Source organism: Macrosteles quadrilineatus, unplaced genomic scaffold (genome assembly GCF_028750875.1).
Source record: "Macrosteles quadrilineatus isolate MER2022 unplaced genomic scaffold, UCM_ALF_1.0 Scaffold_6__1_contigs__length_79288215, whole genome shotgun sequence".
Classification (NCBI taxonomy): Eukaryota; Metazoa; Arthropoda; class Insecta; order Hemiptera; family Cicadellidae; genus Macrosteles; species Macrosteles quadrilineatus.
In genome coordinates, this window is record NW_026542599.1 from 30,106,388 (window position 1) to 30,118,168 (window position 11,781).

Below are 11,781 nucleotides of genomic sequence, written 5' to 3' on the forward strand. Positions count from 1 at the left end.
GCTTATTCTTGAGCTACCCTTTAAGATAACTTGTAGTAAGGGCATTTTCCAAGTTATTTTCTAATTTTAAAAAAATCCCAAATTTTAAGAATAAAAGAAAGCTGAAAACTCAAAATTCCTAAATAGCAAGGTATAACAAATTTCATACCACGTGAAAGGTCCTTTTTTAACAAACATTTTACGTATTTAAGTTTTCTTTCTATCTCTTACCGTTTAAAAATTGCAGTAGAAAAACATAATTTTCTATGGTAAAATTGAAACTAGTTTTCTAATAAAACACATTGCACTTTGTTCAACGATGTAGTAGGATTCATAACAAATTGATCGACTACTTTTACGTGTGTCAGAATTCATCTTGGACCCCTCATCCTGTTCTTTTCTCATTGGTAACTGGTCCAGTTTCAGAAAACTTCCTAACTAAATCATTTACAGCCTAAATCATACATATGACTCAAGGTCTTACCTGGATATCTATTGTTAAACACTTTGCAGTTATCCTGGAACACTTGTGTTATGACCAATAAGTAAAATAAAGTCTATTTTTTTTAAGTTTACACCATATTTGATTAGGTACGACAGGAAATGGTACTTTTGAAATTAATACTACCATTGACTGGTACTACAGAAAGCGGCCCATGCTTGGGTTTTTCTCATCAGCTATAAAACTTGTTTTTCACAAAGTAAAACGTAATGACTTGTTTGCCTATCTGCCTAAAAATAATTATGAATTGTTTCCTTCAGTTATTGCACCATTTAATGTGTCTATTGACAAATTTTGGCTGTTTTATTAGAAAACTAGTTACAATTTTACCATAGAAAATTATGTTTTTCTACTGCAATTTTTAAACGGTAAGAGATAGAAAGAAAACTTAAATACGTAAAATGTTTGTTAAAAAAGGACCTTTCACGTGGTATGAAATTTGTTATACCTTGCTATTTAAGAATTTTGAGTTTTCAGCTTTCTTTTATTCTTAAAATTTAGGATTTTTTAAAAATTAGAAAATAACTTGGAAAATGCCCTTACTACAAGTTATCTTAAAGAGTAGCTCAAGAATAAGCTTGGAAAGAAATTTGGCGCTGTTCCGTTCAGTCGTTAGTATAATACGGTACTTAACTTCAAAGTCCTTTTTTAAAACGTTTTGACCCACCCTGTAAATACGGTTAAAGATAATTAAACTTTTTTTGCACCAAAATGATCGGGGTGATTAGACTTTTAAATTGACGTATCACACAACCCATGTTTACATTTGAAAATTTCTCATAAAGCACCCCTACCCCCCAAATTGGGCCCTTTTGGGGCATTTTTCAAAATTGAAAATAATTTTATTGGATTTGGCATGTCCAAATTAGGGGTAAATGAGAACAAACAAGTGTTAAAAGCCTTACCTTTGCACACAACAGATATGGAAAGTTTTCAAATGAACACCCTGTATACTAAACTAAAGCCATTGATTTTTTAATACTAAAATAGATATCCCATCTTCATTGACTAGCTGTAGCAAATCTTTTATTAAAATAGAACATAGTTCAATGAGTCAAAGTTTGGTTTTCTCCTTTAGTTTATGATTGTATAATATTTCATGTGACATCTAATGAGCCATAGTTTACAATAAAATGGTTATGAAAACTCTAGATCTATCCTAGTCAAAGGCTATATTCATGTAAATAGATGAAAATGGATATTTGGTTATGTCACTCGGTTGAGCTCAAAGTGTTAAACAAGTTGTGCTGTGATTGCAGTGTTACTGGGATTTGCCCGAGACACCTCCAGAGTCTCATGAACCCATGGTGGAAGACGGACCTATCCCTTGGTGTCGCAGGGATCAACTCACATTTGTAGCGGAACAAGTCTCTCATCATCCCCCAAGTAAGGGGTTTTCTCTGCCTATACTAGAGAAAGTTAATTCAGTCAAATCATTTATTGACAAAAACACATGAATTGTTTACAGTATCTGATGTCTTGTAAATTTATGTCTAACGGTACTAACTTTGTTTCAAACATTTTAACTTTAACATGACTAATACATAACCAACAACCACCACAATCTACTGACATGGTTTCCCGAATTTTGAATACAATCAACACGCAAAATACAATACAAATACATAACAAACACCCAATGAGGTGCTTGCTAAAATCTATGGGATGGAATTATAATCCTTATCCACTACTTTCTTGATTCGGATGGTAAAGTTTGTTTTAGAGTATATTTTGTCAAATTCGGGTGACCTGTGTATAGGATAACTGAAGAGGTTTCTTCTAGCTTTGTATTACCTACCAAACCATTAAACCTTTCTTATTTTCATGGACATAATTTAAAACTTCATAAATAGCAGCTACTTGGAAAAGTTAGTTTTTGATTTTTTATGTTACAGGAAGCTCAAAAGTTTCGGTTTATTTTGAATCACCCTCCATTTTACTCCGTTCTACTCACCTAGCATGCATATCCAGCTTAAATTACACACTGTAGTATGAGTTGCTGTTTTAATAGGTGGTTGCGTGTCAGATCCTAATAACTAAGTTCATTTGAATCCTTTTCCTACTTGTATATAAAGGACCAGTTAGGTTATTTTGTATTATTTTATTTCCAATTGTGGATTGGGGTGCAACAGGGTGTATTTTGTAACCCAAATATGAGTGAAGAATGAGTGTAGAATAGAGAGATGCCTTGGGTAGCTTTTTTGCTAACTAAGATCAGTTTCTTTAGGCAGAACTATTTATTAAGAGCTCAATGCTGGGCCCAGTTGCACAAACCCTAAAAAAACAATTCTCAGGGTGTATTAGGTGACATTTTTAGTGTAACGAGCACTATGACTACTCAGTTTTATCGCTATATTTATCCTACCCAACTACATGTACTTTGTCGGTTGCAGTTTCGGCCTTCTACGCAGAACATTACAACAAAGGTATCAGCTGTCAGGCCTATGTCTGGACCAGGTCCAAGTTCCTCGGTCTGTCTATCGGTGTCCACAACATTGGTAGAGGGATGGTCAATGTAATGAAGTACAACGAGCAGTACACATGTAACTTTCCCAACGGCTACGGAAGGTAATTGAATTAACGTTATATTTGTTGACTTCAAATCTATGCCAAGATTTTATAGTAGAAATATTTAAGTAGTTTGGAGAACCTTGGTCTTCGGGGGATGCTCATGTCAAACTGACAAAAATTCCGGTCAAGGTTTTGGAAATACTTCTTGTTCTTCTTTTTAATTTGGAGAAGATAGTTGTTTACTAATCTGCTTCCAAACAGTAATCACTTCAGTTAGATAATGTTGAAGTTACTGATGCAACAAAAGAGATTCTGGAAGCGTAATAAAAATCATGTTTTACAGATAAAGCCGCCTTTACACCGAAGTTAGAAACACGTGTTTACAACTAATGTTTTTAAAAAACCAAGAAACACTACTTTTAAAACAGAAACATTTTGATGTTGGAAACAGTTTTTTAGTGTTAAACAGAAATTTTGTTTCCCACCTGAAGTCCGTAAAGATCAAAGGGTGTTGCGCCTACCCACCACCACGTGACTATCTCGTGACCTTGTGTTCTCGAGAACAGTGATTAAATTATTTCCAACAAAATTAAAAGAATAGTGAACTATCTATTGAAAACTTTTGTTTTAGAAACAAGTGTTACCAACAAAAAGTTCTAAACTCCGGTGTAAACGCGGCTTAACGGTCATCAAAGAATATGGCAAGGCACAAAAAAGACGTAGGCCTACTGCTGATAAGAAAACCTCTATAGCAGGTAATATCTGTGTCTTATATAAGAGCGAATGGATGAGGCTTATTAGAAGACCCGGGAAACTACAACTGCTAAATTGACGAGACAAATAAAACAGTAATTTAGGTTAGTAAGTTTGTATTTCATTAATAAATCAACTAAGTGAGTTTGAACCTTGGGATGTTTCAGATCCATTCTGACAGTGCCATGGATAGAGCTGGGTGGTTCTGTGGCAATAGACTGCGAGAAGACCGGTTACCATGCCAACATAGAGTTCCTCACTAAACCGTTCTATGGTGGCAAGAAACATCGTGTTACCGCAGACGTATATGCGCCTAACGAGAAGAAGCCATTCCTTACCATCGCCGGAGAATGGAACGGCATCATGGACGCCAAGTGGTCTGACGGGGTACGTTGTTTATGTACATTAATGCAGTATTGGATAATAATAACTAATAAGTTTGTATACATTAGAAATCAATCTATCTAATGCTAGAACTTACCAATATAAAATTTAAAAATACTTTTTATGTCCAACATTCACATCCTAGAATGCTAGGGTCTAAACCAGGACTGTTTTATACATTACTTCAAGCTAGGCCTTGAGGGTTATGGTATTATCATTTGGATATAATTCATTGGTGATTGAGGACCAAAGTCCCGCGACACCAGCTCGCCCCCTTCCCACAACGCTTTCCCCATAAACATACCAGGGTGTCTAGTAGTCGGGAAAATCGGGAAAGTCGGGAATTAGTATTGAATTTCAAAATGGTCTTGAAAAGTCGGGATTTAGTCTTAAATTTTATTTCAAAGTCGGGAATTTTCATGATTTTGCCGCGATCGTCGTCTTGCGTTTACGTAACCGCGAAAGCCGATGATGATGTCTACACGGCTTCGGGAAATGTTCACGATTTTGCCGCGATAGTGGACGACGACGATGACGTTTCCGTGACCGCGGGAGATGACGATGACGTTTCCGTGACCGCGGGAGACAACGATGACGTTTCCGTGACCACGGGAGACGACGATGATATCTGCTCGGCCGCGGGAATTGTTCATGATGTTATCGCGGTCGCGAACGACGACGATTACGTTTCCGTGACCGCTGGGGACGACGATAACGTTTCCGTGACCGCTGGGGACGACGATAACGTTTCCGTGACCGCTGGGGACGACGATAACGTTACCGTGACCGCGGGAGACGACGATAACGTTTCCGTGACCACGAGAGTCAACGATGACGTTTCCGCGACCGCAGGAGATGACGATGACGTTTCCGTGACCGCGGGAGACGACGATGACGATTCCGTGGCCGTGGGAGTCAATGATGATGTCTACACGGCCGCAAGGAATTTTCATTATTTTGTCGCTATCGCGGACGACGGTGATGACGTTTCCGTGACCGCGGGAGATGACGATGACGTTTCTGTGACCACGGGAGACGACGATGATGTCTACACAGGCGCGGAAAATGTTCATGATTTTGCCGTGATCGCGGACGATGACGATAACGTTTCCGTGACCACGAGAGATGACGGTGATGTCTAAACAGCCGCAGGAAATGTTCATGATTTGGCCGCGATCTCGGACGACGACGATGACGTTTCCGTGACCGCGGGAGATGACGATGACGTTTCCGTGACCGCGGGAGACGACGATGACCTTTCCGTGACCGCAGGAGACGACGATGATATCTGCTTGGCCGCGGGAATTGTTCATGATTTTGTCGCGATCGCGGACGACGACTATTACGTTTCCTTGACCGCGGGAGATGACGATGACGTTTCCGTGACCACGGGAAATGTCGATGACGTTTCCGTGACCGTGGGAGATGACGATGACGTTTCCGTGACCGCGGGAGATGACGATGATGTTTCCGTGACCACGGGAGATGACGATGACGTTTCCGTGACCGCGGGAGACGACGATGACGTTTCCGTGACCGCGGGAGACGACGATGACGTTTCCGTGACCGCGGGAGATGACAATGATGTCATTGATGTCTACAAGGCCGCGGGAAATATTCATGATTTTGCCGTGATCGCGGACGACGACGATCACGTTTCTGTAACCGCTGCAGTCAATGATGATGTCTAAACGTACGGTTCGTGGAAGATTTCATGATAAAAAAAACCAAATTTGCTAGTTAGAATTTTTTATTGCTGCATTATTTCTTTACTTGAAAACACGACATTATCATAATACTACTTTATGACAAAGACAGGGGTTGGTGTAGTATTATTTAGAAAATTTGGTTAAGCTATAAAAATTGGTATCAGTATCAAGAATTGAGAATCGATACGTTTTGGTATCAACACCCACTAATTGTTGAAAAACTAGTCTTGAAAAATTTGGAATTAGTCTTGAAAAGTCTGGAATTAGTCTTGAATTTTATAGTGGAAATAAACTAGACACCCTGACATACACTAAATCACAATTTAAATGTTATAATGTGAACTTATTTTTTATGTCTTTTCAATGTAGTGCTGAGCACAATTTTTTTCATTTACAAGTCAGGGGGAAAATATTTAAAAAAAGATATACCTAATTCAACTATGTGAAAATTAAATTGATAAACCAGTATATATAAAAAACCTGTTCTTGTTCCCACTAATGATGGTTCTACTTTGATTTACAGAGGTCAGAACAGTTCATCAACGTAGACAGATTACCAATAATAAAGAAAATAGTCCGTCCAGTCGAGCACCAACGGGACAATGAGTCTCGGAGGTTGTGGAAAGAAGTCACGGCTGGTCTCAGGTGAAGTTTTATTTTTGTACTTTTATTGATTTCATCAAATCCTAGGACAGAGGCTCTGGCTTGTAACTGTTTTACATATTACTTCAGGCTAGGCCTAGACGGTTGTGGCATTATCACTTAAATAAAATACATTGTATCTGGTAGATCAAATAAACAATTAAATTAAAACTATAATACTGTTCATTGGCCAAGTACACTATCACATGGTTTTATTGCGGACTGTGTTAGACCATCAAGTGTCGGATTATTGAGCACTACCATCTAAAACTCTTGTCTATTTTTACTTATTTATTTTTTAAAGAAGTTGGTCGACTCTTTTATTCTTGTCTTGCCTGTCCAATCCTCAGACGAGACTGGGGTGTGAAATGTAACTAGCAAAGCAAGGGTTGAACCGGTACAGTTGAAGAATGAACTGATAAATATATTGGGGCCACTGGAACAGTGCTGTTTTATCCTACCAAATATCCAGTGATGTTAGGCTTTAGCCCAGAACCGTTTTCATTACTTCAGGTTAGACTTAGGGGGGTCACAGCATAATTAATTAGATAAATTCCATTGGTGATTGGTGGGAATTGAACCCTAGATTTGTGGGGCTGAAGTCCCCTTCTCTACAACTAGACCAGATCGATTCCTGACCTTGGATTTGTAGTATGTCACCATGGGTGTCAATCAATATGGGGAAAAGGGGGCTCGAGCCTCCTCTATAAGACCCCACTAGGGTGATCATACAGACTGAGTATTCCGGTAAGTTTGCGTAAATCTTTTGAATCTGGAACTATGCGGGAATTTCAAAATTGCGCTGGGAAAACCTGTTTTACTCTGCAGTCACGATTAAATTGTGATCGTCATTTGTGGTCATGGCGAAATGGTTAACATTTTCCAAAGTCATGGTGAAATCACAAGCCTCTTCCGCGGTTAGGTAATATCGAGAACATTCACGGTCTTGGCAAAACTATAGACATTTTCTGCATCTTCGTAAACGCCTCCTCCCTCCTATAGAAAAGTCAGATGGCGTCCATGTCAGTGGCCAAATGTGCCATTTACTCAATCTTCCTGCTATGGCTGTTTGGTTTCACATTGTTGAAAGTAAATAAGTCAACAAAAGTATTTACTGTTGTGTTTTGCAGGTTAAACAATGTAGCTCATGCAACCAATGCCAAAGGAGAAATTGAACAGAGACAGAGGATAGAGGCCCAGAGAAGAAAAGAGGCCGGCGTAATGTGGCAGACAAAGGTAATTAATGCTGTTTATCAAAATTATTTGTGATTTTTCCAATTTATCCTCTAGTTTCTAGGTACGTTATCGTGAGGGTTGATCCTAAATAAAGATTTCTCTAGAGCTCCCATCGCAGCTAAGTGGGCTACTTCAAATCTGAGACCAAAGCCGTATTCCTTACTTTATTCACTACTTAGACAATTGGGCTAAGACCGTTATTTAACAGTAGACGATTGAATATTAGCTTTCAAATGAGTAGTTGGATAATGGCTACTGCTACCACTTCGGCTTATACTATTCATGCTTTGCCACTAGATAATACTAAAACATTTATTTTTATTTATTATTTGTAACTATGCTTATGTATTTTATCATAAAGACTCAACCCTCTTATGTAAATTTAACTCATTCACTACCGAGTGTCTGGAGACTCTACATACAGTGGAGGCTGGAGTGTGACAGCTGGTATAGTGAACCTATTATTAACACATTCACTACCAGGTCACCTCATACAAGGCCCCTCATACCTGATTGTGATTGCTGATAAGCAACAAGTTAAAACACCACTTTTCAAAGCCATGAGAAATGTAAAATACAACACAAGGGCCTTGGTTTTGAGCATTTTGTGAGGGTAGCAGGCTCATGTGAATGTGAAAGAGTCTAATCTGGCTGAAAAAAACACAAAACTTTATTACACTATACACAAAACATTAGAATATTTCACTGTCACTGACAGCATTTTCAGCTAAGGAGAGCATAAGTTTAAGAGAGAGAGTTAGTTGTCTTCAGGCTTAATTGTCGGAGTTTGGGTGGACAGCAATAGTTTCCTATGGATTTTTATCCCCAGTTCATGTTCATTATGGTACAAAAAGATTCAACTTACTGCTCGGTATGAGATCAAAAACTTGCACTTGTGCTTGTCCTGAAGCTCTTTTATTTCTGTTGAGTTTCCAGACCTCTGCTTGTATGTTCCAGCTGTTCAGTCCAGGGGAAGGAGACGAGTGGCTCTACAACAGTCCTCTAGAGAAGCGAGTCAACCCCAGACGATAGTTTCCGCTCGTCTGTCGCGCCAGTACCTGAACGGCCCAAGGCCATTGTCGAGAGGCTTTCCGAGCTAAATTGCTACGTTGTTATCTTAAGCTATTTCGAACCAATAAGAGGGAAACAATATACACCTTGGTATTTATACAGATTCGGCACAATTTTTGAAAATTATTTACCGGTTAATCGATTGATTTTTAAGTGAATAAAATTTGTTTCCACAAGTAACTATATTTTTGTATTTGTTTCTGACACTACCCCGGTATCGTAGTTTGATAGACAATCGCTTACCTTTAGCTTTACTACATAGTCTGTTGATTAGTCTACATGAGTCTATTTTTTGCACACGTTATTGTAGATAAAACTCGGAATTTGTGAAAGTTGTAAAGTTTATTGTCCAAACGCTGTTTTGTATGAAATATTGTATAGTAAATTTAAGTTGTAAGTTCAATATCGACTCAAGTATTTTATACTGTTAAAGCTCTTGGCTTGTGTGAATCCACCCGTTACGACGAATTATCGAGACTGTTTTATTAGTATTTTCTAATGACCCTCGCTTTAAAACTGTTCTTTTTGTACTAGCTTATATCAATATAAAGTTTTCATTTCTTTTCCAACGGAAGTAGAATTAAACCTAAATCTGCATGAAAGGTAGTCAGTAGACATAAACAACATATTTTACCAACTGAAAATATGCCAATGCTTTTGTACATTCCTTGTTTTCTATATTGTTTTCCTTTAAAGGGGCTTGATGGACTTTTGAAGTGTCAAGTCATGTATCATAACATTGTTAAATTTGTATTTTAACCAGCTGCGTCTTGTGTGATGTAGATCATTACATCATGGAAGCCATCAGAAATAGACCAGATTTGTGATTACAACTATTATTATTACTTTGTTAAATCGGTGCACCAGACATCTGAGTTTTTGCATCTGTGCTTGTTTTTAATACAAAGTATTTCTGTGTTTTGTACCTTTGAAGTAATAAAGAGCTTATAATTTAAGCTGCTTGTAAATAAATTTATAATGAAAATTAAAATATTAATATATTAAAGTCTTGCCAAAAGATTATGGTTGTTGTTACTTTACTTGGATACCATTAAATCTCCCCTACAGATCAAAAGATCTATGGTTGTTTTGAGTATGTGAAATAAGTAGGTATATGAGAAAAACTGTAACCCAGCAGGCAAATAATATTTATTTAAAATAGAAATACCTAGAAATATCTTTCTACTGGATTTGTAAAAAAACTTGTTCCTCCTTACTTTAGGCTGACAGTGTTAGATAAAAAAAATGAGTTCTCTCCCTAACTGTTAAGCCTACAATATTTTAGATTAGTACTTGAAAATGCATTTTTCTGTACTTTAACACCAATTGTAGTCCACAGACACAGTTTCAATAGACATTTACTCAAGGTAATATACATGCCTACGCCTAACCTTTCAAGTTGTAAGATATCCAGGACATGCCAATTTTTCAAATAGAAAAGCTTTTTTAATTTCTTTATTTTAACCCAATTACCGTCTTCACTAAAAATACTGTAAAATTAATTAAAGCTATGTTAAATTTTTATTTTTGTATTTTGTTATGAGTTATACAAGGATTGAGGTTTACCTCTCAACCATCCTTTGATGAACCTGTTCCTGGTTGATGTTCATTGTTTTCCGCGGCTACATGAGACATTAATGATTCCACCGTGAATAGAGGGAGACGAAGATGATGTTTCTAGGATTGGGCAAGATGTTCACTATTTTCTACAGGACATATTCATGATTTCGCCGTGATCACAGAAGACGAAGATGATGTCGATCGTGAATGATGTTCACCATTTTGCTGTGAGCGTAGAAGATGTTACGCTTTTACTGTGACCGCAGAAAACCTTTACAATTTGGCCGCAATTTCAGATATACTATAAACCAATCATAGTAGGGTATATCAATTAATAAATTTTTAACTAATTATTTCCAAAACTACCCAATTTTGATCCGATGCCCCAAGGTCAACATATTTCTGTAGCCCGAGAGAAATAAAAAATGTCTGCCCCAACCTAAGAACCGTCGGGGGCCTCATCGATTCTAAATACAGCCCTGGTTTGATTCTCAGCTTTTTTATACACTTTATAAGATATTTGATAATCTTAAATCAAATATCTCCTTTAACACTTGGTTTTATAAGCTGATTATATTATTAAGAACTGGAGTTATAACCAAGATAAATGAGATCAATATATTCACAGGTAATAAAAAGGCCCTCCTGTTATACAGGGTGTATATAAAGTCCCGCACGGGCTTAATATTTTCTAAACGACAACAGATAAATCAATAAGATTTGGTACATCAACACCACACCTATAAAAATCTACTTTTTTCAAGGAACTGAATTTTCTGTCATATAATGGGGACGTCCCGCAAGGAGTCAGAAAGAAATCTTAAATAGGAGCATAGGTCAATATGCACATCAAATGAAAGGTCTTTTTTAGTAGAATACAATGAGACTAGTTAGAGGGGTGTACGTCAGGATTGTTGTGCCGGTTGTTTGAGTTGAAAGGAGGAACTACAAGATAAATAAAGTTTTTGTTTTTTGCAATTTTGGTGTGTCCATGACCGTACGTAGTCATTTGATGAAGTAGACATGGTGTTAATTTTTGTTTATAAGATATTGCAATTGTTAGATTAACCTAGAAGTCTACTTTGTATCCTCGAACATGAGGTGCAGGGCTACCGCCAGAACAGAGCCAAATAACACGTAATGTCACGACCAAAGTTTCACGACCATCGCGGGTTTTTTTCACGACCAATCCAGCCTTATGGATTGTACTGTGTTTGGTAGTGACAATAACATAAATATCATTGTAAATTGAACAGTTTAGTTCAATTGAAACACATATTTTTATTATAACTAACAGTATATTTATTGAAGGATTGTTTGGAAAGATTTAGATTATTCCAGACAATTCACGACCGTACCGCTTGTACCTGACCATCACGTTTATGATTTTATGATGTTTTTTTATGACGTTTATGACATTAATGGTATGTTACT

The 11,781-nt window shown here is 37.4% G+C and overlaps 1 protein-coding gene across 2 annotated transcripts in view; it reads left to right on the top strand.

Moving 5' to 3' along the window:
• The window catches only part of LOC128996448 (oxysterol-binding protein-related protein 9), a 115,705-nt gene extending 105,897 nt beyond the window's left edge, over positions 1-9,808 (top strand). Inside the window, exons 13-18 of one of the 2 annotated variants that reach the window (XM_054421781.1) lie at positions 1,741-1,867; positions 2,875-3,049; positions 3,913-4,132; positions 6,362-6,483; positions 7,611-7,716; positions 8,674-9,808. In XM_054421781.1, coding sequence (XP_054277756.1) covers positions 1,741-1,867; positions 2,875-3,049; positions 3,913-4,132; positions 6,362-6,483; positions 7,611-7,716; positions 8,674-8,748 — 825 coding nt within the window. In that variant the 3' untranslated portion in view covers positions 8,749-9,808. Of the gene's footprint in view, positions 1-1,740; positions 1,868-2,874; positions 3,050-3,912; positions 4,133-6,361; positions 6,488-7,610; positions 7,717-8,673 lie in introns of those variants that run through there. The other variant, XM_054421782.1, reaches the window with a different exon arrangement.
• The last annotated feature ends 1,973 nt before the right edge of the window (positions 9,809-11,781 follow it).